Genomic DNA, 27,080 nt, shown 5'->3' with positions numbered 1-27,080 from the left:
TAAGTCCTTTCTAAACACGTTGATACTGCCTGAAATTCACTGAAAAAAAACGCAGCCTTTGTTTGTGTTAACAGGATGAGAAAGTGCAAGGCTTCCTGTTATGTGTGTGTGACAGCTACAGATAAGCAGAGACCTCTGGACAGGAAATCCGCCCAACTTCTGCAGTGTGACTCGTCTGAAGCCTAGGAGCTCTTTTTAGATTGAAGCACCAACAGAATGAGACAGTGCTGGCCAGAATAATGGGGGACACGCTGGAGAAGAGCTCTGAGGAACCCCAGATCTCTTCGGACAATGAACATTCGACGAAAATGGGGGACCTGGTGGAAGTCTCGAGTGGTGAAAAGGTCAAGTTTGATGATACAGGTCTCTCCTTGGTGCTCCAGAATGGCCTGGAGAACCTTCGGCTTGAAAATTCCCTTACAGATGTCATCCTGTGCGTGGACAGCAGGGAATTCTCCTGTCACCGAGTGGTCCTTGCGGCAGCAAGCAATTATTTCAGGTAAGGCACGTAAGAAACAAACCCAATAAACTTACTTTGCTTCTTAGGCTTGAACTGAAGATCTCCAAGGAGGGTAAATTGGGCGTTAAACTCTGCAAATTTGCAGTGAGTCTGTAATTCCTGACACCTTTCAGCTCTTTTTTTAAAGTTGGTGACTCAAATAAGGCAGGTGCCAAGTTGTGGATTTGCCGGAGTTCTGATAGCAGCACTCAGCAAGTCTGCTGGAGGCATGCAAAGGAACAGAGAATGGTTGGCAGACAAGTGGATGAGAAAATGGTGTTTTAACCAAGTATCTGTAGCCCCTTGTATTGTCCATTTGAGATTCAGGCAAAGAGGAATATTCATTCAGATCACACGGTATTTTTATTGAGATAAGGAGTGGGTTTGTGGGACTCGGTAATTTTTCCCATTACCATTCTGTGGTAACAATATGTATTGCATAAAATTATTGAGGAGCAAAGAGAAGGAATTTTCCTTCTTTCCTAGGGTTATTGAAAATCAATTGCAATGGCAATGTTCTCCTTGAAAGCCATTTTACCATTTCACCTCTTCCTTCTGGTCCTCTTTAATTTTTAATCCTTTCAGTACTACAGCAGATAGTCTGAGACTACTGGCCAGCAAGAACAAATTTTAGAACACAGGGGAACTCGGTATCAGTTTTAACACAGATTTTCCATTATCGTTGTAGACAATCACATTTGCATGGCTGGGATTTTTTTTCTTTCTTTCTTTTTTTTCTGCTAAATTGGTCAGATGACTGAATAGTTACAGAGGAAACATGAGAAAAAAGAACCTGTGACCACTTGTGACATAAGCAGAAAGCTAATTTTAATGGAGTCTAGTAAACTTTGCTAGTAGTGCCTGGAAGAACAGTTCTGTTTTTACCATCTCACAATAGAGATTGGTCTGTGAATATACAGAGATAGGTATTATTTTTGCAGATAGATGACATATATTGCATATGTGAAAATGTGCAACTAAAAGCGGAGATGCCCAAACATGTCTTACCAGCACTGTGCACAGGAAGAAGAGTAGATGCACAAATAAAAATCAGAATTACCATAACGATATTTTGACAAGAAACAATTCCTCTTCTGCTCTGAGGAAAGCTGCTGCAATCAGAAGGGACTCCAACAGTTAAGAACAAGCAAGACAGTTGTCTGATCACCGCTGTTGGCTGGTTTTTCGCTGAGCCCTGAGCTACAGCCTGTCCCTCTGAAGGAAGGGGGATACCTGGCTGGAGGTCGTTTCATCCCAAGGCAACTGCGCACGTGCGTAGGGTCTGCCCCCCTGGGTGCTCGTGTTTGACCAGGCTTCCCAGGGAGTGGAGATTTATTCTATAGCGCTGTCTGCCTCTCTGCCAGTGTCTCCTGTCACAACTCTTTGGGTTAGTTTCAGTCACGTTTGGCAGAGGCTGGGAATCCCAAAACTGAAGTGCCCGCAAGTTTGATGGAAATCTGCAGCTAGGCAGAGCCAGAACCGTGCCCCCACGGTGCTCAGCCGGGTGACAAGCACCGCGTCCCAGCCAGCTGACATGCACGGTGCCCAGAACAGGCCAGGCATGCGCTGCCCTCACTGGGGTGGGCACAGGCAGCCAGCACACAGCCCAGTGTCCTGAGTGGGACACTGAAACGTGCCTGAGAGGGATAACGGGAGAGAAACGGAGGGCTCAGCAAGCTGAGTGTCCTGAGAGGGGCTGCAAAATGTGTGTGCGAGGAATAATGAGAGAATGGAGGGCTCAGGAAGGGGAAGCTGAGGTTATTAAGAGGGAGAGGAGCACTCAAGCCTGCAGAGGACTGAGCTTCACTAGTTTTGCTACTCACAAGGCAGCTTGTTTGATCTTGCTGTAATTCACTGCAAGCTGCATGGGCCCAAAGAAAGAAGAAATACTTAAATCACACTATTCTGTTAGTACTTTCCATGCTATTACAGGGCCTCTAACACCGGTGCAGAGGAGCAAAGCAAAGGGACCCTGTGAGTCATGGGCTTCATTCCCCTGCAACAGCACATTACACAACCCTCTTCCTGAATGTTGGGTGCCATAATGCAAGCAATCCATAGCAGCTAACTTAAACACAGTTAAATAAAGTCGACTTCCTTCAGCAAAGCTGCAGAGTAGATAGACTAGTACTTCTGACGCATCCTGCATCTACAGACATAGAAGCATTAACTCCATTTACCCAGATGAAGGTAAGAAAGCAGAGAAGAGACATACAAGCTGACCAAGGTGGAGCAGTAATCCTTTACTCCTGCACTGCCAAAGGTAGTGGAAGAATGAGGCTGGGAGAGGTTGAAGCAATATTTTCCAGAGCATCCTCAAGCTCCAGCACGGTTGTTTGAAGTCGGGTTCGTAATTCCTAGCACAAGCAATCCTTTGTGGGTGGGTGCTTAAAAAGTGCTCCACAAACTGCAACCCCTCGTTTATTTAATTGAGATTTTTCCCCTGTTTCTTCTAAATTTACCCATTTTTAGGTATCTAAATTTGGCCGTTGGCACTCACTTCGGATGTGCATTCCTCAGAATAAACGTTGGTTCAAAGGCTTAGTTTAGAATTACACAGGAACAGGAAACAGGGAAACAGACAACAGAATTAGTAGCCACATCTGAAGGATTTAGAACCCCAGAGAAAATAATCACACACCTCTCTGGGTAAGCACAGAAAGGTTCAGAAGCAACATTTTAATCCCCAGCAGAGAAGAAGCTCAGCCTGATCAGTGCTGAGTGGTGTCAGGGTGTTCCCTCCGGTCGGCCCATAGGGTGGGAATGAGGTGCTCCCCATCGGAGCAGAAGGCAGGCAACTCCAGAAGTCGGCTCTCCTGGATAGCATTGTCCAGTTCAGCCCTGCCACCTTCCAGAGAGGAGCACTGGTGGGAGAGCACGGTGCTTTAGACGTGTGATTTCTGCAGGCTGCACCCATGTTACATGAATCTGCACCCTGTGAGACAGGGAGTGGATGGCAACTCTAACGCAATTTCACAGATTAGGAGACAGACAGGTGAAAGCACTTTGACAAGACCCCTGTGCAAAGCCTCCACCAGAATCCCGAGGCTGGTTTCTGAGCAGCCTTGCAACAGCATGACGCTGGATATCTCTAGCCAACCTCCGCCAAATACTCTGGCTTAGCGGGACAGAAGTGAGAGCTCTCATCTCCCCGACAGGGATGGTTAAATACAAGACTAGAATCACCAGCTTAAGAGATAAAAGGAACAAGAGCAGACACCACCTGCATCCTACAACGGCGTATTTCTGATTCAGATGAAACATTCGGCACCTATCAATCCCGCGCAACTGAAACGGCTGTTTTGTACAAACCTCCCTCTCCGCGTGGAAGCCCCATGCCCAGGGAGCAGCGGGTGCTGAGGAGGGCTGACTTCAAACGGCCACCTGCTGCATGCCCCAGGCATACAGCATCTGACACTGCCAAAAGGGAGAGAAGCTAAGGAGCATCCCAGTCTGGTGCTTGCTGAAGTTAAGGAGCATTTTGTCTTAATGCCTTTCAAATACTCTGATTTCAGTGGCAGCAGAAACTGGACCATGGAGCAGGGCAGTGAATAAATAACCTCTAACAAGCTAAGTGAAGGGAAAATGAGAATTCTGCCTGAACATCTTTTCTGACAAGTAATTTCTTTTCCCAGGTTTCCTGCTCAAAATTAGGTCTCTCTATCCAAAAGGCAGTTTTATACACTAAGATAGCTAATGCCAGCTCTCTTGCTGTAAAATCTCTGCTGAGGCAAGGAGCAGGTAGCTCTTAGAGCATCAAGCAGCTGGCATCTTCCATCCATCTGCCATTCATCATGCCTAACTGCTTTGCAATAAAAACTGTTTACAACTTGGTACGAGTAAGATGGGTGAATCAGACAGCTTTATTCTGGCACTGCTTTTACAAGAAAAGCGTGGCCTAAGACTTTGGACCTCTAGACACTTCCCAGGTTGTGCTGTCCTGTCAACATTGTACATGACTAATGAAGGGTTTGGTATTCAGGGTAAAGAGTGCTTCTAATTACACTTTAGATCTGCACATGTTTTTCACCAACATAGTTACAAGTGCACTCACATACTTCTAATCTGTTGAGCCAGACTGCAAATGATGTGAAATCTCACTCTCTGAATGCAGTGAACAAGACAGAATGGATCAAACTTCTAAATAAAAGCAAAAGCATTGGAAGAAACACTTAAAACTATGAACTTGAAAATGCAGGTGGAGATGGATGTGTTTGCCTTGCAGCTGTCACAATGCAAAGTGGATTTAAATAGCTCTTAGAGAAATTTCTGATTGATGTCCCACATGACGTGTCTGACTGGTGCCAAAGGTGTGCGTGGCAGTCACCTTTCACATGCAGTTTTACCCACCAAAGAAGAGACGGTACCAACATGCATGAAACCTCTGCGCTTTCTCACCAACAGTAGTTTCAACTCATGATTATTCAAGTACTTCTCCAGCCAGGAGGTACCAACTCTACAGTCCTACCAGGAGCTCCCAACATTTAGCAGAGGAAAAGTCAGCCTCTTAATTAGAAGAAAATCCATAAGCTATTTTCTCCTGGCCCATCCCTGGTATTAATGGGGTCAAAGATACATTGGAAGGCTTAGAGGTGAGGCTATCAGACGTGGATCTGGTCTGGCCCTCAGGGTTCAGTCTAAGCAGCATTCTGCAGCCTGCAAGCGCAGGGGTATTGACCTTGCCAAGGGTTACAAGGTGCATGTGTTGTGTTAACGAAGTAAGGAGAATGTCAGTGGCTTGGAGATTTGGGCTTAATGAGCAGGGCCTCTACTAGAAACAGAAGGAGTAGAAGTCTGTAAGAGGCTGGCAGGTGAGACATCACAACTGCTCAGCAGCATCAGTCCAGACACAAAGCACCACCCAGAGAAGGTCCCAGTTGCCTTTTGCTTCCATGGAGCTCCAGGTCTACTGTAGAGTCCAGCTCTGGCGTATCCATCATGTGTGTATGCCTTATCACACTCATGAGTAGAGAGGTATGAAAACAACAAAAGGATTTGCCGTGCTACTTTGCTACAATTGCATAAATTATGAAGTAATCGGAGTATTCTGTGTTGAAATCTATATAACCAAATATCTTTAGAATGCCTCATCCTGGTTGGGGTGCAGTAAAAGATCAACGTCTTTCTTTTCAGGGCCATGTTCTGCAATGATTTAAGAGAGAAATATGAAGAGAAGATCATACTTAAAGGAGTTGATGCAGAAACCATGAATATACTCTTGGACTACACCTACACCAGCAAGATGCTCATCACAAAGCAAAATGTACAGAAAGTCTTGGAAGCTGCCAGCCTCTTTCAGGTACAGATAAGTCAAATGCACTGATCCAGTCTTGTTGCTCTGGCAACACCATGTCTTACCCTCGTTAACATGCTGCAAACTTCTCTGCTTTCATGGGTTCTGGAAGCATTTTGCTTTGTATTTACTTACACTGTGGTAAAAAATGGCAGTCGCAGCCATGGGCTGGGTGCTGGGGAAACAGGCAAACAGCTGGTCTCTGCTTCCAAGAGCTGCTCCCATGTGCTGCCTGCCAGGCAGCAGGGTTATTGCTGGGACAGTGCTCCCCAGGGTTCAGGCCAGCCTGCGAAGGTCACCCTCCAGCCCAAAAGAGTTAGTGGGCAGCAGCTGGTGTGGCCAGGAAGCTAACTTTGTCTCTCCCTCTCCATTGCCTTGAGATGGAGGCTCAGCAGCCAAAGTTAGCATCGTCCTTTGTAGGACTCTTGATGTAAAGGGTTTTAGTCATGACCTGGGACATGTGGGACGTCAGACTTGAGCAGCGTTACTCAGCCTTTGGTCCGTGAGGTATTCACGTGTCGTGTAAATCATCTGTGAGGTCTACCAAATTATAGTCCCTGGCACCAAACTGCAAATTGCTAACAAATTGCAACCAGCATAACCTGCCAAAGTGCCAATGTGTGTATGTGTGTCCAGTCTTCTCATTAAGGAAGGCAAGAAACACCTGACTTCATTATCATTGTGGTTCATTATGAATGTCAGATTCTTGAATCTTACCTGGGAAGTTTTGCTCTGAAATGAACCTGTGGCCTTTGGGGTAATGGGAGCTGGTACTTGCTGTGGGGAGAGAAGGGAAAGTTATCAAAAAGTGCTCCCCAAGGTAACTCAGGAAAGGTGGTGTAGCTTTAATGTCACCTGAGGCCAGAGTGCTGGAACTTACTGGCATTTTCAGCAGACCAATACTGTGAACTGGTCGCCCTCAAAGGTTATTTTGGTCCATTTTCAGGACACTTTTCTATGCTATTTTTGTTTTCTTGGGAACCTTTTTTCCTTAGGATCATTCCCCAGGTGTTTTTTTCCCCCCTGAAACTGTCAAAAGTATAAACTTAGGTTTTTTTCATTTCTCTTCACTATTTTTCATTAAAATTAAGATTAAATTTGACTCCCAAAGCTGGTGCTTTAAGAAAAACTATCAAATGTTGTTAAAGTAACGCTAAAATCATGTGGGTGCCATGAGCAAGAATAGTAAACTACAAAAACCTAGAAACTCAGGAACGTTCAACTAAAAGCAGTGATCCCAAGTCTTAATGCAACGGTCCTGGATACTATCAAGATTTACAAGGCCTTAAAGGCTCACATTATACACGGTTGAGGTTTTTGGCTGAAAATGTGTTTTGTGTAAAAAATATTTAGTAACTACTAGCATTCTGCCAGCTTGTCTTTGCTATTTATGCCGAAGAACAAACAGGAACAGTTGAAAGAGTCAAATGTTTCAATACATCAACAGCTGAAAAGATTAATTCTGCCATTTATTGTAACATTTTTGTTTGAGAAATGTTTTCCTTTCCAATTAATGACGTGTGAGAAAACCAAATTCCAAATAGGAGTATTTTATCTGAGTCGCAACAATTTTTGGCAGTGCCTTTTTCAATCTCTCAGGCTTGACAAAGAACCACAAAAGAAAGAACTTGAACAGTTCTGGATATTCCAATATAGATACTCCACTTTTCTCTAGAAACTCTTTCGGACAAAGTTTGATGTGATTCTGCCTTCCCTTAGTCGCTTCCAATAAGTTTTGACCAAACGCAGCCACAGCTGAGGGCAGGAGGAGGTGGAAGCTGCTCGGTGGGAGCAGCAGGCAGTGTGCTTTGTGCTTCCTCGGGGAAGCAGGTGAAGGGCTCGGAGCAGGGAGCTGCTGCACAGCTAAGCCTCACCCTGAAGTGACCCAGACAAATTTTTTCCACCTAGAGCACAGTTGCAACATGAGTTCAACAGTCATCTCTTCTGTCTGGGCTGGCAGCTGCCCAGCCACCAGGCTCGCAGGGCTGGTGCCCACCCCGGCTCCAGCCCAGCACCCTCTGCTCCCCATGCTGCTCATCCTCTCCGTAGTGCCAAGACCCCGGCTGCTCCTCAGGGCCCTGGCAGAGAGCTCTGCCTCCCCTGCGGTAATTCAGCAGCAGCCTTCAGACCCGTCTACACCCCTCCTGCCCCCCCAGAATTACCCCGCTCCCTCAGCACAGCTTGGGTGAGGCCCACAGCACCTGCTGTGGGGGAAGCAGCGACGGTGGGAGGGAAGGCAGCTCCTGAGCAGAGGTAAAATGGGGGCTGTGATGACCACAGCCATGGAAATGCCAGCTGCAGTGGGCGCAGTGGGGGGTGGCCCCAGCTGTCTCACCCTGGCTGCTCTAAGTGGGGCTGCTCTGCCCCCCCACACGGCTGGAGCACCACCAGCCTGGTGACATCACTGACTCCCAGGGCACCTCTCATCCCAGTGTGAATCCACTTCTCAGGAGCAAGATGCTACAAGGAAAATACCTCACCAATTATCTGGAAACCATCCTGTAGCCACGTAAGAGTGAACGGCCAGGGAGTCTGTGGCAGGACAGTGCTAGTTACACCGCAGCTACCGCGCAGTGCCAGCCCAGGCAGCACGTAGCGACAGGGCAAGGGGGAATGGCTGGAAGCTGAAGGAGGGCACATGGACATTAGATATGAGGAAGAAATTCTCCCCCGTGAGGGCGGCGAGGCGCTGGCCCAGGCTGCCCAGAGCAGCTGTGGGTGCCCCATCCCTGGCAGTGCCCAAGGCCAGGCTGGACGGGGCTGGGAGCAGCCTGGGCTGGTGGGGGTGTCCCTGCCCGTGGCAGGGGGGTGGGAATGGATGATCTTCAAGGTCCGTTCCAATCCAAACCATTCTATGGGTCTATGTTTCCATGATTTGCTAACAAAGCTTCCAGGCAGCTCCAGGTCAGACATTGGTGTGCAGGCTCAGAAAGCTGCTGGCTCCCTGGCGAGCCACCCTGCGAGGGTGCCTGTGCCCCTTCACTGCCCAGCCGGCTCCCGTGGGACGCAGGTGGTCCTGCCGAGCTGGGACGTGCTGCCCCTGCAGCCACAGGCAGAGCGGGTGGCCGAGGGCAGCGCAGCTGCAGGGTGCAGGATCTGACCCCGAAGTGTGCTGCATACAGAGAGGGACTATGAATAAGAGCCTTTTCAACCACCGTTCCCTTCCGTTTCTGGGGGTCATGGCAGGGTGCAGGGCTGCTTACACTAGACAGTTGAATTAAAGCTGGGACAAGCAAGGACTTAAATGGGGTGAATACGTTTTGTTATTCAGAAAGGCAGCTCATAATCACATGGCATGTCTCTAGCAGGTAAGAACCTGAATTCAAGGGGTATTAGGAGACGGACCCAGTTATTGAAGAAATTGTTCCCAGGGAACAGGTCTTTTAAAATGCCTGGGGTGGCATTAGGAGGGGTACTTGCAGAAAGGAAAGAAGAAAATTCAGAGCTCTGCAAGAACAATAGGAGCAGATGAAGCAGAGGTTCAGGGGGTTCACGGTTGTCTTCCTCCTGGGTGCTCTCCTGAGTCACCTGCTCTCATGGGACTGACTGAACCGTGTCCAGCAAGTTCAGGGGAGTTTTCTGGGGAGTTTTGTCTCTAAATGAAGGGAGTGCTGGGGAGGCAGTGCAGCACGGGGACAAGGAGCAGCAGCCGGGGAAAGTCCTGCCTTGGTACGCTCCCAAGCAGCCCAACCTCTCTGGTTAAGCCCCTGGTGGGGACCCTTTCTCACACCCACACCTCACAGTTCCTCATTTATCTGGCACAAACACAGCTACCCAGCGTGATTAGTGGTGCCTGCGTGGCCGTTAGACCAGCATGCACTGCCTGGAAGAAAACTCTCTGGTGTCATCTCGTGAGTATTGCTCTTAACAAGCCATGTATAAATAATTAGAGCCCTCTACAGTGGTTGGGCCGTAGGCTGGTGAGAACATTGTTTTGGGGTCTGTTTCCAGAGTTGTGGATGACTTGATGAGTGGCCTCAGCAAATCCCAGATTTGATTTTTTTACATCTCTTTACTGCCAGCTTTCAAAGGGCTAATGCTGAGGCAGGTCTGAGGACTACCTGGTGCTGGCAGGTCCTTTCAGATCCTCGGGGCAATGCACTGCTGAGTTCAAAACGTTAGCCTTGTGCTAGCCCAGAGAACAGGCAACACGAGCATGGCAGGCACCGATGAGCCGCTGAGCTCTGCCGCAGTGCCACAGTGTGCCACTGACAAATTTATATCACTACGGCAGCAGCATGTTCTGAGACCTCGCATACCCTCGTCCATCAGTCAGTTGCATTTCTCTAAACACTTGACCACATCTAAATGTAAAACAGGAACCAGGTAGTCTGTACGCAGTGTCTGCAATCACTCAGCTCTGGTAAACAGTCTAAATGTGTCAACACAACACTGCCGCGTCTGGAAGATTCTAGCCTAATCACTGAAACAAATCTACATACTAAAGTGTTTAAAAATGTTTCGTTTCCCCTTTGCCCCTAAATTACTGTTCTGCAACTTTCCCCAGTGGGACAGAATGAGTTAAAATGGTTTACTTGCTGACACTGGATGGAAAAAAGACCCCAAAAGCATAGAAAGAAATGCACAGCACCATTTCTGACCCACCTTCTATATGTTGCTGTTTGCACAGCTCAGTGGCAAAACCAACATGAAATCCATATCTGAAACCACGGAGGCAATGGAAAGCCCAGCATGAAGCACTGTAACTTATCAGTTCTACCCAAAACTGGTATCCCAGTTGCTGAATAATCACCAGCAACCCAGCTCACGTCATAGTTCATGGCAAATGCCCTGCAGATGTCTGTGATCCAGGATCTGCACATCTGGGACCCTCAGGTGGGGCTACTGTGCAAAGGGAATGAATGAAAGTAGTTGTGATGCCCTATTGAATGCAAACGTGGAAAGTTCTTTGATTAAGCAGGCTCTGCATGTGAAATGCAGATCTATGTATTTTTCAACCAATGGTGACGACAAGGTCACTAAAACCTCTGAAGGCCTCCCTCACAACATACGCTTGCCAGGCAACCCTGGCTGTCAGGCAACTCGAAGATTTGCTGATGGTCAGTCTCTTCCTGCCACGTGCCCCAGTACAGGACAACATGCCCCAGCACTTGGTGCGGGCGGGGGGGCACATGTTGACACAAGCATCCCAGACCTCAGCACTCATTTTCCACCACCCTTGCAAGGCCTCAGACACGTTCAGAGTTTGGATGGTGGGAGCATAAATGCAGAAAGTGAAGTCACCTGGGCTGCAAAACCACTCTCTTCTAGTTGATCTGAGCTGACATACAAGATGAAGCAGGGTAAGCACATCTGAAGCCTGGGGACCTCACCAGTGCTTTGTAACTCCATGGCTGCTAGCGCTTTGAGATCTCATGGAGGGAAGTGGAATGGTAGAAAACCCTTCACTTTTGTGAAACAAATAAAATCCATGGCTGTTCACAGGTCTTCCGTGTCCTGCAAGAGGGAAAAGAAGCAGTATGGTTGCAGAGGGGGGAAAAAGCAGTCTGAGGAGGAAATTTTCATTTCAGACTGCAGATTCTGGGAGATACCTGTCCTCATATGACTGATTTCTTGTCTCCCCCAGCTCTTTGCTGTACTGCACGTGGCTGGTTGGGACTCAGCCCCAAAGCTCGATAGTTCTTCCGTGATACAGTCATACAAGTAACTGCTCTGTGCTTATACGTGCTTTTCTGCCCACAGTTCCTTCGCATGGTAGATGCTTGTGCCAGTTTCCTCACAGAAGCCCTCCAGCCAGAGAACTGCGTGGGCATCCTGAGGCTGGCTGATGCACACTCCCTGCACAGCCTGAAACAACAAGTGCAGGACTACATTATTCAGAACTTCACCCAGGTGCTGAACCATGAGGAGTTCCTGGAGCTGCCGGCCGACATTCTCTGCAGCACGCTGAAGAGCGATGACCTCTACGTCACGGAAGAGGCACAGGTGTTCGAAACTGTAATGAACTGGGTTCGTTACAAGGAGTCGGAAAGGTTTCCTCTCCTGCCGTACGTGCTGGAGAATGTCCGGCTGCCCCTCTTGGACCCCTGGTATTTTGTAGAGACTGTTGAAGCCGATCAACTCATTAGACAGTGTCCAGATGTCTTTCCTTTGCTCCAGGAAGCAAGAATGTACCATCTGTCGGGCAATGAGGTTAGTAAAAAAGGAAGGTACTTACTGCTTTTTCTAAATGTCTCATGCTTCTGCTCAAAAATACGATCGGAAGGAGCAGTACCGTGAGGGAGAAAAAGGTACTCACGCTGAACTTGCACTGACTGGTGCTACTGAAAAGTCAAGGTGGGCCTCACCAGTTATCCTGCTGATTTAGGGAGTTTAGAAGCTTTGGTAGGTTGTTTTAAAACAAAGTGTACAGCTTCCTATTTATGAACACCCAAGCTCAACCATTCACACACATGCTTGCCCAGCTAAACAAAGATCCCACGTTACTTAACTAGTAAAAAGGCAAACGGTGTTACTCCTGACGCCTCACCCTCCTAGCTATTATTTGAAGCCTAAGAAAGGAAGAATAATTTTCCCACTAAACTGTGCCACAATCTGTAATGACTTACAAATATGTAACATCTCCATCTGTTACTTATGGGGGGAAATGTCTCAGAAAGTGAGAACCTCCTGTGAAGACAGTCTCTTCCCAGAGGAGAGGTCTGCCTATCTTCCTCATTTGCAGAGGTCCCTGCACCCAACGAGACAGGTTCATCCTGACATCCAGTTGAGTCCTGTCCTGCCTGCTCAAGGTAGGCTGTGTTGGATCTCCAGTTCCTCAACTGCCCATCCTCTTTGGAAAGTTAGGTATCAGTCACATCTCCTGGCTCAAAATATGGGGTAGAGGGGAGAGCAACCAGAGGTCAGATTTCACAACAGGAGCAAAGGAATGTGAGCATGTGAGGAAACGTGTGTGCCTCCTCAGAGGGTCAGAGGAAGGCAGGAGGCTCAGGAGCATGTTGTGGATCCATCGCTAACAGCAGATGTGTCACTGGCTGGGGGGTAGAGGCCAAAGGCTTTTTGTGCCAGTGACTGTGTAAGACAGTTCACACCGACCCAGGGCAGTGCCGGCCAGTCGGGTGGGAACTCCTCGAGGAAGCCTTGCCCCACTCAGCAGTGCTGTCAGCTCCACGCGGGTAGATAAAGGGAGTGTTGCTCAGGGCTGAACACTCATTACACTCATCTTCAAAGGGGCAGCCGACAGAGGCAGCCCTGCCAGCTACCCTCCCTGGGGCTGATGCCTGGCAGTGGTGACGGACAGGTTAAAAACAAAATTCTGAAAGCTGGTGAATTCTGGGACAGATGTTTTAAAAAAACCTTGCCTGATACTTTCCTAAACATAGGAAAAATACAAGATTTATGTCTGCGTTAGGAATATTTTTTAATATAGATAAATTATGCCAATTTATAGAAACATATTAAAAGTAGAAAGAGAAGTAAAACTGAGCAAGCTGCCTATTGTCACAGCATTTAACCTGTGGCTCCACGAACTGCCTTTCTGGGGCATGCATAAGGTAACAACCACCGTTACTTCAGAGGAGTAGTTGCAGTACTTCAGAGTTCAGAGCAGATCCCTCCTAGCAGGCTTTGAGGATCTGCAAACTGGCAAATGCCCTAAGTTACAGCATAAGCAGAGGAACAACTTTATGTGCCCCCCACGCCTTTTACACTGCATTTCTTCCAGTATGAAAAACTGGGGGGTAGGGGAGGGTAAAGAACATTATTCCTTCTGTCCTTCAGCACACAGCCAGCATACCTTGGACACTAATGCACTCATTTCCCCTTCCTTGCAAGTATTTCCTCCAAGCAGAACACAAGTTTCCAAGCAACCCCTGCATTCTTTGCTCCTGGTGAACATCTACCCGGAAAGTGGCTTTTTCCAGTGTCCCTGAAACAAAGACCTGGTCAATAAATTGAGCCAAGAGGCAGTAAATTAGAGTTAGCCACATTTCAGAGCCTGGTGCTGGCTTTAAGTAAATCTTCTAATTTTGGCTTAAAATTAAGGCTTATAAACAAAGAAACAAATTTAAAAAACCCCTCAGCTGAGAACTGTTATGGCTTTGACACTTTAACATATCTCTTCAGGACAAATGATGAGAGCACTTTCTGCTAACTGCAGCCTTGCCCTCTCCAAGCTCCCCAGGGCGTACACTAAACCTTGGGGCCCTCCTACCTTGTTCCCATTCTGTCAGCCCAAATAAAACCTGTCCTTTCCAGCTGCCTCACATGCACCCAGCCTTGTCACTAGTGCTCACCTTCACAGCTCTTGGTGCCACCCTGGGAATTCCCGAGAGGATCTGAAAAGATCCTAGTGGCTAGGCAAAAGCAACTAAGTCCAGTGTTGGAGAAATCCTGCTGAAAGAAGGATACAGCAACCTCCGCTGAATGCCTCTAGGATGCTTTCCAGGCTTTCAACTTAGAAAGCATTTGATAATTGTTTCAGCTGATTGCAAAACAGGTAATCAGAAAAAAGGTTGCCAGATCTTTCTGTAATTGTAGGTGTAAGTGCCCTGTGTACTCACTCTGTCTTGCTTGCATTTAGATTATTACAGAAAGAACCAAGCCCAGGATGCACGAGTTCCAGTCTGAGGTGTTTATGATCATAGGGGGCTGTACGAAAGATGAGAAGTTTGTAGCAGAAGTGACTTGTCTGGACCCTTTGAGGCGAAGCCGCCTGGAAGTAGCAAAATTACCAATCACAGAGCAGGAGACGGAGAATGAGAATAAAAAATGGGTGGAGTTTGCATGCATTACGCTAAAAAATGAAGTCTACATATCGGGTAAGGAACAAGACATTGGGAGTGGAAGAGGGGAGCAGAGGGTTCTCACAATTATTTCCAGCTTTTATTGAGAGCACGCTTGAGGCAGCTTTAGGAGAATGAAGCAGTACAGGTATTCCTAATGCTTCGGCTTTGAACAGGCTCCAGGGAAGCGCTGGACATGTGAGGTCCTGCCTAGCCCTGGTTTTAGCACAGGATTAATTTTCAAACAACATTGATCTATATGCATGGCTACTTGTGTGCAGCACACTCAGTGAGCATGGTCACGGAAGGGCCCCTGAGAACCATTTACCAAACCTAAAATGAAGAACAATTGCTCCAGCATCTTCTTGTAACACCTCCATTTGCAGCTCCACATGCATAAGCCAAACCCTGCCAGAATCTGATTAATTCTGCAAGAATCAGTCAAGAACCTGCAGGGAACTGTCACCACTGTTTGGCTGGTACCTGAAAACCACACTTTCAGGAGCACTTCAACAGCCATCAGACAGGACTCTAGAAGTGCCCACTTGCTAACGGCAATAATAACTGTCACAGCCAGATGAAACCCAACGGTCCAGACGCACAGCATGGGTCTGAGCATCCCATTTGCAGATCGTCATCCTGAGAGCTTCAGGAGGCACACTTAACTTCCCACGCAAACACAGCTGAGCTCCATGTAGGGGGTTGATCTTGGAGCTATAGTTTCCACTTTGACAACAGAAAGGATACACTCAAGCTTGCTGGTCACTTTGACAGCTGGTTTTGATGGCCTGTCAAAACCAATTTTGATGGTCTTGTTCTGCTTTCCAGAGGAAAAGTGACAGCAAGCTTTTAATTGCTGTCACGTTACAGACCACGATACAGAGCAGTGCCTCCACGGATAGGATACTTTTTCCTACAAAATCATCCACCAAATGCTATGCTCACTTAAAACAGGAGAGTAGAAAGGAGGAGGGAGGGCCAAAGCATGAATGCTTTGCTCCAGTATGAATAGCAGTCCATTGCTTTTATTCAAATATCTGCCATTGCATTCTTTCCTTTGGAAAGCCACATATTTTTATTACCTCGTTCCAACTTAAAGTTTATTAAATTCTTATCCTGGGATAAGAATTAGATTATTCCTTCCCTAGTTACAAATAAAGGAGGTTTCTCCTTTCAGCCCACCACAGGGAGTTTCTTTTTACTCTGGCAACAGACTCTGTGTTAAAAGGTAGCTGCAGAGGGGAACCTAAGTCAAACATCCCAACTAGGGAACACCCCTCACACCTTCACACCCTTGAGTTGAGAGGTCTCTTTTCCATTTGCCTTTAATTTCTTACCCTTTCCTCTTTCCCAAGGTCTTTTTGCTTCCTTTTATTCCTGACATCTTATCCAGCTTTTCTTTTATGCTCTATCCAGGCTGCCTCCAGAACTGCTATGGTGTTTCTAAGCTGGCTTTCCTCTTGCTGCTGTTCTCACAGGTCCTATTTCTTCCTTCTCTGCTTAATTTTGTATCTTTGACTTCCTCTCTCCATTCCCTCTTAGCCTTTCTCCTACCTCCTTTTAACCCTTCCCACCCAAATAAAAGGCTGAGTGGACCAAAGTAATTAGTAGTTTCTTTCCAGCTAAACCAAGTTATTAGTGCCTCAATCCTGATTAAACATCTGCCACCTGCTGTGTGTCCTTCTACTCCTTTTCTTTCTTTTAGCTCCTGCGACTTGGTTCTTTTTGAACTTGACTTACATCTTTCCTACCTCCAACGTGCTCATTTCACTCAGTGTCTTGGTGCAGTTTGGAGTCTTCCCCACTCTTTTAGCATCTGAACAGTAGGAAAGTTCTTTGCACAAGACTATGACCACTTTTAGATTACCATTTCCCCAAACAGTTTAAATGCTTTGACTGGATGGAGTGAAACACTACATTTGTAATGTAACTAAAAATTACATGAATTAGCACTCACCGTTCTGTTACTTTTACTAATTTAGTTCATTTTTTCTCCTCAAATTAGAAAGAACTGTGGTCTGGAGAAAGAACAGAAACACAATAAACCTCCAGTTCTTTCAAAAATCTCTCCCTGCCCCCGATGTGCCACAAATTTACCCACCCAGTCCACCTCAGGCTCCTACCAGAGTTTCAGCCTGTGCAGGCAAGAGCAAGCTCATGTAAAAGAGAAATGTTAAGGGAGGGTAAGGGCAACACCTGCAGTCTCTCAGCCCCATTGTAGCCATGAATGCTGCATTCAGGCCCTTCAGCCACTTCAGCTATTTGAGTGCAAATAAAATTCAACACATACATGTGAAAAATACTGAGACAAAAGCATTACAAACGACTCTTTCTAGCATGCTAATTATCTCCTATTCAATCTGCTATTTGGCCCAGAGATGAGCTCCATCAGTTTGCAGTGATCTGGCTGCAGCACAGAATACCAATGAAGGCAGACACTTTCTCAATGGAATATGAATTCTCTTTTCAGTATATTCACCACTGAAGCAAATGTTTAATCGGGTTGCAGATGATGGAATAAGCTACTCAGTCTGTAAACGTGGTTTCAGGCCTAACTAGATCCATTTATATTGCAGTTGCACCAAAAATTACAGGCAAACAAAAGTGCTTGTTTAAAAGACTGCTTTCTGCTTTAGGATGAGTAAAGATTCACTTGCAAGCCTGCAGGGTCCAGTTCTGATCTTCAATCTATAAACATGAAGCAAATCCAAATCAGTAGAGAAAGAGACCAGAAGAAAAGGCACAAAAATGAGATCCCAGCCATAGGTCCCAAGGTTGAATAGTAAAGCTTCTAACATGCCATGAAGGGCCACTGTTGATAGGAGTTCAGAGTCAGGTCTTTTGTTTTGTGTAAAGTACTAGGCTAGCTGACTGGATCTACCCTGCACAAACTGGCAGTTCCCCAGGCCTATCTTGCTGGGATTTGGCGCTACCAGCTGCGGCATCCTCCGCTATCTTAATGAAATCATGTTTGTTTGTCACTTGGAAGCATTCTGCAAAGCCCTGGTGGTGCACAAAAGTCACCTGCATATCACCATGCTGTGTGTGGCTGGTGATTCCCTCAGTATTAAAATGAAAGTGGTTGTGGTCTGGTAAAGTGAGGAACAGTGACTTATCTTTACCAAATATCTGGTTGTAGAAATTGTTCAGAGTTTTCTTCATTATTAAGTAAATGAAATGCAGAAATTTTCTTCTGGTATAACAGGGCCAGGCCATTGGTGTAGATAATTGAGAAGCTAACAGTAATTTATTTTCTATTGTGAGATAACATTTTAAAATTTAAACATATTGGAGATTTTGAGTAAATACAAGCTACGCTATCATATTTACATGTGTCATGTACACTACAGGTGGCAAAGAAACAAAGCATGATGTCTGGAAATACAACGCCTCCATCAACAAATGGATACAAATTGAGTATCTAAATATTGGGCGATGGAGGCATAAAATGGCTGTGTTGGGTGGCAAAGTTTATGTCATTGGTGGGTTTGATGGCATGCAGAGGATCAACAGCATGGAAGCATATGATCCCTTTCATAACTGCTGGTCAGAGGTAAGATGCTGCATCATGTAACATTTTACTCATTTAGAACATTTTAATCAGAAAATGTTAGGGCTTTGAATCATAAAAATGAACATGACAGGCTCTAGTACAATTCATTTAAGTATTTCTGGTCTGTAAAAACCCTAAATGTTTTTTCTATAGAAATGCATACTGTTCAGAAAGTAAATATCACAGGATGGCCTGCCAATCATTGCCTGTGAGATATCTAATGCCTAAATTTCATTTTCTTAGTTGGCTTTTAAAGCTAGTAGTCCATTGGTGAGTAATTGGTGAGTAAGAGCATAGTATACATGAACATATATACATAGTATACATGAACCAGAGCACAGGCTGAAAACTACTGCTCTGATACACAATGTATATATACAATGTCTATATCAACCTGTGCCATATACACCATATACAGTATGGGTTTTATATTTAAGTTGAAAGTACAAATTTCAAGGTAAACAGGATGGAAAAAACCCAGTTCTACTAAGTGTACTTCAAGCAATGAGAGGAGAGTATTAGGCAGCCAATTAATCCATGAAAGTAATGAGATTAGGCATCATAATGGCAGATAGAAACTCTATAGGTTTTAGATGATACAAAGTGATGTGGAGAATCTAACAATCACAGCTTCAAGTAGAAAGGTCGGTATGAACAAGTTTCTTGTGTTTTTTCAATGTACATAACTATGTAAAGGAGATTTTGGTCACCTCTGACGTTTCCTAGCTTTTGAATTATTGATAACATAATTTTAAGAACAGCATTTGCACATAGCACATTCTTATTCAGGGTTTTACAGTCTTAAGAAAAATCTGAAATGTATTTCACCCTTATCCCTAGAAATGTCATCTTCCAAACCCTACTGATCATCTTAAAAGGGATACATGACTTAAAATTCAGCAGGCTCCTGTCCCATAGACATCAGTCTGACTACTTCAGATGGTTACTAACGATTTTCTGCTGTCACACAGGCTGCTCCCCTCATGGTCAATGTGAGCTCCTTTGCAGCAGCAAGCTACAAGAAGAAGCTCTACGTGATCGGGGGAGGCCCCAACGGGAAGCTGGCGACAGACAAGACTCAGTGCTACGACCCTGCGACCAACGCATGGAGCCTGAAAGCTGCCATGCCAGTAGAAGCCAAATGCATCAATGCTGCGAGTTTCCGTGATCACATTTATGTTGTGGGTAAGCAAAGTGTTACTGCTCCTTCTTGTATAGACACGGCAGGGCTTGTTTTTGTGTGTTAGTTTCACCGACAAACTCCATGAAGTACAATCAAATGGTCAGATGGCTCTTCCCATTGAGCTTAGCGAGGGATGGGGATCCAGCACATTCACAAACAGTAGTGAAGAGTCACCAGGTCAAACTCCCTGTTAGTGTGGTAGGTATCTTGAAAAGCTGGACCTAGCCCAAAAATAACTTAAAGCCATCCAAAAGTGGGTTCATAGTGGCAAGGGCATGATCTCATGGCTATATCATGTCCCCTCTTCTCTCCAGGGGCATTACACAGCCCACTGCAAACGGGATTTATGTAGGGATATGGGTCCTAGGAGGAGGTCATGGGAGCAGAGCCACTGATACACGAAGACCTCTTCACTAGATCATGCTTGGGTTTAATTGTCAGTTGCCAGAACTGGAAGCAAAGATGGAAGAGCAAGAGTTTAATGGTGGTGAGCTGAACTGTGCAGGGAGGAGAGAGCCTGCACACATTTCCAGACAGTGCTGGAAAAACCAAAAGAAGGAAAGAGGAACGAGGAACATTTGTTTCCAAAACAGGAGCTCTGAAAAGTTCCCCTTCCCTCTCTCAGCCTTGGTGCAGAAAGTTTCTCACTTGCAGCATGATCAATATGGTGCTGAGGGCTGGCAGAGAGCCAGAGTATCACCAAATAATAAATGGTGTTCTGAAGGAGGATTTATAATTTGCATGTGTGTGCACACACACACATATATATATATGTATATGTGTGCACCTTGTGTGTACATGAACACCTCATGCTTCTCCTCAGCACAGGGATTGACCTCACCCTTTTTGTACAGGACAACAGACAGAAAGAGAAGGCATGACTTACGGGCTAGATGATACAACTCTCGATAAAAATTGACATGATACTCCAGTTACATTCATTCAGCATCTTCCAGACAGGAACATCCACCACTAAACCTGTTGTTTACCTATCTGAGAAACAAATCTAGTTCAATCAGATAGAAATTAGCCCCACCTGAAGTTTAAAAGATAAAAGAACATTTGGTTACTCCATCCAAAGCAATTAAATTGCCCAGACCAATGAATTACCAACCGCCAGATGAATCACTATAACTAACAACATGTATGTTTTCAGTCTGCTCCAACTGGGAAATAAAACTTAAGTCACTTCACAATGACTCAGTCATCCCTCAAGTACTGGGCTAGTATTGTCCAAACCAGCATTTATTGTAACTACAACAGACAAACGCTCACTTTGCCAGCAGGTAGGATCCCAGGCATTGCTGCACCTCACAATAAGACCACAGCTTCGGTGTTTCCCCAGCCCTATTCTACACAGCTGCTATAGAAGACAGGTCCAGTCCCTGCAAATCTCAGAATAAGAACCATTTAGCTGTTGGTACTTTCAGGAGGGAATATATTTCCATAGCCTTTCTTAAGTATTGGGTTATTGACCATTTTTCAAGAGAAAAGGACCCTGCCAAACTGGAAAAGGCGCACAAAATGTTTCAAGTATGAATGCAGATTTGGGAAACATGGAGAAACTGAAGGTCCCTCTCTGTTTAGCATACCCATAAGAAGATTACTAGTTCAGTCTGACAAGCCCCTAAATGAGGAAGGAAGAGGCTTTTGAAAACAGCCAGCTCCAGGCAGAAGGAGGTTTGATGGGCAGATGGACACTGAAGTAAGACAAGTCAGTGAAAAAAATGTGTACCCATTTCTAATAGTGACATCTTACCACACCTAGTCCTTCATCATCTAAGCTGTTCCAAACACGATTGTATTTTTCTGAAGTTGTGTCCTTAGCTGAGGGAGCAGGTATGGGAAAGGTCTGTTTCTGGGTGCACTGCAGTCACAACTGCATGACCACAGAAGTTTGTTCTGGCCTTGAATTCCACAGCCTTATGAACAATAAGTGGCCTTCTGCAGATCTGGCTTTCAAAACAATAAAGTATCCTGTGACCTTAGCTTTGGGGCATAAATCATTCTTACAAATGTCAGGAATGGAGCCTTGTTGAAGCGGGTGCTTTAATTAAAATCTCTTACGGGAATGGCAAGTGCAAACTGATATGTTTCCTCTCCAGGTGGGGCAATGAAAGCACTCTACTGCTACAGCCCCCAAGAAGACACATGGTGCCTGGTGACTCAGTTCACCCATGAGAGAGCCAGTTGTGGGATTTCTCCTTGCAACAACAAGCTGTTTATCACCGGGGGCCGAGATGAAAAGAACGAAGTCATTGCAACAGTGCTGTGCTGGGACCCTGAAACTCAGAAGCTGACAGAAGAGTGTGTCCTGCCTCGGGGGGTGTCTCATCACGGGAGCGTTACCCTCAGGAAGTCTTACACGCACATCCGTAGGATTGTGCCCGGGGCAGTTTCTGTCTGACTGTAGGAGAACTGCAAAGAAGCCCAGTACCTCCAGTGCCCCTGTGGCAGTTTTCTAGCTGCAGGTAGCAATGGATGGAAATACCACCGCTGGGGTCCTCTGGGGAGTATCTGTATATATGCTCAGCCCTTGCATTTCCTCTGTACAGTATATCCTTAAATTATCTTAATTCCTTCCCTTCACAGAAAAACAAAGGGACCAGCTGTAGTTTACTCCTGCCAACACAATACCTCCAATCAGGCAAAGAAATGGGAAGTGTAGGTTGGAAATTTGCTTCCCAGCTATATCTGCCCTGAAATGTGCTTGAACTGGCTCAGCCTGGTCCTGAAGTTTGTTCAACTATTTATTGTGTTAAGTTTGATTTGCAGCACCTACTAGTGAAAAAGAGAAAATGCTTTTTGGAATGAAAGATTTGTAACTGGTGAAACAAAACATCATTTCCTCCAAAGCTGTGCTTTTTCCCCTGTGGTTGGCACGTTACATTAAGTTAAAACTGTTTTTTTTGTTTGTTTGCTTGAAGACACTTTGTTAGGTTTTCAGTTCAGCGTGACCAAAAAAATATCCATCTCTGTTTGCAAACCTTGCTGTCATTTTTAAGAAAGAGACTGCAGAGGCTGCAAATATAAATAAACGCTAATCTGATTCCACTGGATAGTCACTGTAGCTGTTTTCTAATAACGCAGACCAAACCCTCGTTTCTCTGTTGTATGCCGGGGTGGTTCACTGCTCTGCCTGAAGGGCTTTTTCCTCTCGCTGCTGCCGTACAGGAGCGCGGCCCGGCCCCCCGGCTGCTCGCATCCCCGCCTCCATCCCCGCTGGGTGGCAGTGCTCGCCCAGGAGTTTTCTCACGGGTTTCGGTTTCCTGGAACGCAGACGGACACAACAGTGTGCTGGAGAGAAAAACAGTTCCAGGTACTGTTCCCAGCCTTGATTCCCGGGACCATCACATGCTGTACCAGAAGGGGAAAATGTTCAACAGGCCAGGAGAGTCCAGCATCTGGGTCAGTTGTAGAGAAAGAAAAATAAACAGTGAAGAGGTCACGCCTGGGACACACTTGGCCAAAGGCTGGGAACATACTCCCATCCCTCCTCCCCTGCTTAGTTGCTGGAAAGAGCCAACTCACCATTAAATCAAGACAGAAAACACTGTGCAAAACAAATCTGTCCAAGCAGAGAACAGTGACTCCTTCCATTCTCCTTCCCTCTCTGTAACGTCTCCTTTTGCCTTAATACAGTATTAAAAATAGTATTTCTCGCATGCTGGGCTGAGAAAAAACCCATGGGTTCCTAATTTCACCACATTAATGCCAGAGTGCTCAGCAGTACGGCAGTGCCTGCGGATCGCACTGGTAAGCCTGCTGCAACCACGCAGGCTGAGCAGAGGAGATGCACCCTGTGGGGCAGATGCATGCCCTTCAACAGGTTTCCACTGTGTCCTTCCCTCAGAAGGATGGCACAAAATCCTGTCACCTGGAATCTGCTTCATGCCTTGAAACTCACCTCTGCGGGAGCCAGTCCCCACCATTTTCTCACCCTTATTTTCCCACAATCGTCAATTTTCAACTGGTTTTTAAATTGGCCCCCTTCCCTCTTTATGTTCCTATTGTTCTGCAGGGTGCAGCACTTCTCACGCTTCCATGCTGTCCCAGGCTGTCCCATCCCACTCTCCTTTTCAGAGGGGACGAAGAAATGCCCTTTAAAAAGAGTATTTGATGTCAAAAAGTTTTGTGAAGAACAGTTACCACCTTTGACTTGGCTGGCAGTACTGGCTGGTCTACAGGGACAGGGAAGGTGGATGAATGGGGTGTGTGTCCCTTTCTCCTTGAGGAGCTGCGATTCTCTATCTTCACTTGTTGCCAAAACCAATGATAGTGGCTGCTGAAGCTGACCAATTCTTCCTACTGGGAATCATCCTAAAAACAAGTAGCCCTCAGGAGCTGGTTGCTGATTTTCTCCCATGATGTTAGTAGCAAAACTTGTATTTTTTTTCTTGAGAAAAATAACTTGCTGAGTTGGAAAAAAGTTGTCCACATAAACTTCCAAATAAAAATCCTTAAATCTACATGTCAGAGACAGAAAACAGCCTCTTGTCTCTCCTGTGGTGGCTCCCCAGCCACATCTGCAGACCTGGGGCAAGTGTCAGCCAGATCATCCCTCACTGACAAACATGAAATAGCAGAACCACAGCTTGGCTCCTTTCCCTCTCCTAACTATGAGTCTATCAGGAATTCTGACATTTTAGTAGCAGTTCATAAAGAGATGGTTTTATTCGCCTTCTTGCTCTTTGTACCTTTTGGATTCATGTTGCAGTCTGAAAGACTACAAGAATACTGAAAAACAAAAACTTTCAGGATCAGTAGTTTTATGAAGATGCAAAAAATCACGAGGCTTGTGAAAAAATGGCAAGAACTAGCAGTGCTGTGCCCTCAGTTACCAGCAGCGAGGTAGGGGTGGAGACAGGAGGCAACAGAAATCAAGTTTCAAGGAAACTTGTAATTTCCTTTTCCTATTACAGGCCCTCTCCCCTCTGCCATACATACCCACCTCCCACAGGGAATGGCCACAATCAGTTTCTGTCCAAAGGACATACAACACCTCAGTGTACAAAACCAGTGACTAGCGAAGCAAAGAGCAGACAACTGCCTGTGGGAGCTGCGTGACCTGTCCCTGGGGCAGCTGGTGCTGGTCCCCGGCGCCGGGATGTAGTCCCGGGGTTCTCAGGGCTACCTCGAGCGCAACCAGACAAACGACAGTTTCCTTCTGACCTATTACTATATGAAACTTCCCTTAGAAAATGACACAGCCAACTGATGCAGCAGGAGTAGACGCTCTAATATTAGTTACTAAAACTGCAGGAGGTTAATTAGTTTTACTGAAGAATTATCCAAATCTTTGCAAATGAACTAAACCTCAAACCCAAAGCTGTGCGCTTGTTAACCTGCCTGGAGATTCTCCATATCTCATGACACTGAAACTGATCTTGAGGCACAGACCTAACTGCAGATTTAATTATTCTTCCAGTGCTGTATGGCACAGACGCAGTCCCTGGAACGCGTGTCTGACTCCCTTCAGTCTGTAGGTTACAGACAGCAGCCAACTGCACTGTAAATCCACGGGGAGAGGGAAGAGAGCAGTGGTAAACAAAGTGCCAATATTGGCACAAGAAAAGAGGGGAAAAACTGACCAGGAAATATATTTAGGCTATAAATTAGAATACCTTTAGTGAGTCATGCTATTGCAATTTGTTAAAGGATTACTGCCCCCAGCTGCCAAATCACGTTGAAGTCAACCGCTCTCCATTTCACTTTAAAGTGCTGGGCAGGCACAGTGACATCCAAGAAGTTCACTTATGTGACCTGGGAGAGGTCGATAGCTGGGCTCTGGTAAACAGTCTCGGTTTGAATTTCTAGCTCTTGTGTGGAGACATCCTTACAAGGTTGCTAATCAGTTCAGCCTTGAGGTTCTGGCAAATAAAGAAGCCTAACAATCTTGAAGACAAAACTCAAGACATTTATGAAAAGAATGACAGGAACCTAGTGCTTGTGACTTTGCCCTGGTGACTCCTTTGGTCCTGTTCAGATAGATCAGGGAAAACCCCAAAGGCAAATGATTCAGGTATCTGGTGTGTTTCTTCTACGCATGCTATAACATGCTGCTTTTGGACCAAACAGCACAGTAATATTCCATGGGAAGAAGTTGTCTACAAACAGTCACTTCAGAAAAACTTATTAATGTTAAACCACCCTAAGGTGGATTAATAAAATATCAACCCACGATGCAGAGATGTGGCACTTAGGGACATAGTTTAATGGTAGACTTGGCAGTGTTAGGTGTACAGTTGGACTCTTAAGTTTTTTTCCAACCAAAATGATTCCACGATTCTAAGACCTTTTTTAGAATTCTGTTCAACTTAACTAATTTCAGTTCAACTAAAATCTTTTCCAGGCAAACACCCACTGTAGTGAACAATTTCAAGGACATGAATAAGATTGTTTCATCCATCTTCCTTGGAAGGTCATTTCCACAAAGCAGTGTTTTGTTTGCCTGGTCCTTATGATAGCACTGCAGACCGATGTCATACATGCATAAACTTGCCATGATCACCAATTCACTTCCTCTGCCTTTCAGTGTCCTTCATGTTACCAAACTTCTGGTTGTCTGTAAATATATCCAGGGGACACAAACGTAAGGAAGAGTTACAGAACTGGCAATACAATCCTGCTCACGCCTGTCCTGGAGATTAATTTCATAATTGACAGAGGTTAGCAGGAAGATCAAGCACTATTAACCTGCAGCTACTCAAAGTCACCTATGGCTGTACATAGAACTGCCTTACTATATACAATTTACACAGTTACCTTCACCACTTGGCATGACAATTTACAATACAGGCAAACTTCAGGTAATAAAGCTTGAAAGAACCTTGCCCAGACAAAACAACCTGTAAGTTATCAGCATTGCTGTCAATGCGCATTTAGATAAAGATTTGACCCAGGATATGAGCTGCTCGGGGAGCTGCGGGTACCTTTTTCATTCTTGATCATACCACACGCTAAGGGGATTTAGCAGAAGGCACCTGATCGAGTAGACAGACATTTCCCCCATCCTTCCTAGTGCTGTGGAAAAGGCCTGTTAGAGGCCAAATATAAAGTCTTACGCAAACATAACTTGTGTGACAGATATCCATGGTACATTCATTTTGCAGAAAAATAAAAGCAGCCAGTAAAAAGCAACTTCTAGGTCCTAATTTTTTATTGAAGAGGACTGAGAAGCATAGAACCATGGTTAAAGCAAATATGCAGCATTACAGTTTATTCACTTGCAACAACTTTACCTTAGAGGTGCTCTTAAGTGTCCCTTAGCAGCAAAGCCTCTAAGATGTCCCTGCTCATTCCCACTTCCAAACTGGAATTTGTTAACCCCCCCTCAACCCTCAACTGTACTGACACAGCTGTTCACAAAACATCCTATAAAATAAATTGCTGGCATAATCTCAGCTAAAATAAAAACACCACCACTTCTCTTTGGAGGGATATTTTTAACCTGCAACCCCAGAAGCAGTTGTATCAGCAAACCGGAGAGAGCAGACGCTGCAATGTGAGGAGAGTAACAAGCAGTTTGGGAATGAGGAGAGAAAGATCAGCAGGAGCATCTCAAATAGGCTTCATTGCCAAAAAACATCTTATGCAACCAGACACTGATCTCTTCCTGGCTCACACTTAGTGGAATTCTTCAGAGGAGTGTGAAATACCCAAATGCCACATTCAGCACTATGTATTGCTTTAAGCAAACAAAAGGCGGAGAGAGTCTGCACACAAGGAAAATACTGGGCAGAGTAGAATCAGAGGCCATTTTCTAATGTGTCCCCCCCCCCTTTTTTTTTTAATGTCCAATGTATTTT

The 27,080-nt window shown here is 45.6% G+C and overlaps 1 protein-coding gene across 2 annotated transcripts; it reads left to right on the top strand.

Moving 5' to 3' along the window:
• The first annotated feature begins 148 nt into the window (after positions 1-148).
• On the top strand, positions 149-22,331 carry KLHL6 (kelch like family member 6). Of its 2 annotated transcripts, XM_037407165.1 has the most exons (8): positions 254-344; positions 424-499; positions 5,633-5,798; positions 11,496-11,945; positions 14,335-14,572; positions 17,887-18,089; positions 19,061-19,274; positions 21,378-22,331. In XM_037407165.1, the coding sequence occupies exons 3-8, from the start codon at positions 5,637-5,639 to the stop codon at positions 21,677-21,679; spliced, it is 1,569 nt and encodes a 522-aa protein (XP_037263062.1). In that variant the 5' UTR covers positions 254-344; positions 424-499; positions 5,633-5,636; the 3' UTR covers positions 21,680-22,331. The 2 variants fall into 2 exon arrangements, with proteins under 2 accessions (XP_037263061.1, XP_037263062.1); XM_037407164.1 differs by having other exon boundaries at positions 149-499.
• The last annotated feature ends 4,749 nt before the right edge of the window (positions 22,332-27,080 follow it).

This window comes from Falco rusticolus, chromosome 13 (genome assembly GCF_015220075.1).
Source record: "Falco rusticolus isolate bFalRus1 chromosome 13, bFalRus1.pri, whole genome shotgun sequence".
Lineage (NCBI taxonomy): Eukaryota > Metazoa > Chordata > Aves > Falconiformes > Falconidae > Falco > Falco rusticolus.
This window is presented reverse-complemented; position numbering and strand designations above follow the sequence as displayed.

What these genes read in the sequence shown, in the direction of transcription:
- KLHL6 (XM_037407164.1), top strand. Translation starts at nt 240, where the DNA reads ATGGGGGACACGCTGGAGAAGAGCTCTGAGGAACCCCAGATCTCTTCG. An exon ending in ACCATCTGTCGGGCAATGAG is followed by an intron (nt 11,946 to 14,334) that starts GTTAGTAAAAAA and finishes GCTTGCATTTAG; the next exon opens with ATTATTACAGAAAGAACCAA. An exon ending in TTCATAACTGCTGGTCAGAG is followed by an intron (nt 18,090 to 19,060) that starts GTAAGATGCTGC and finishes GCTGTCACACAG; the next exon opens with GCTGCTCCCCTCATGGTCAA.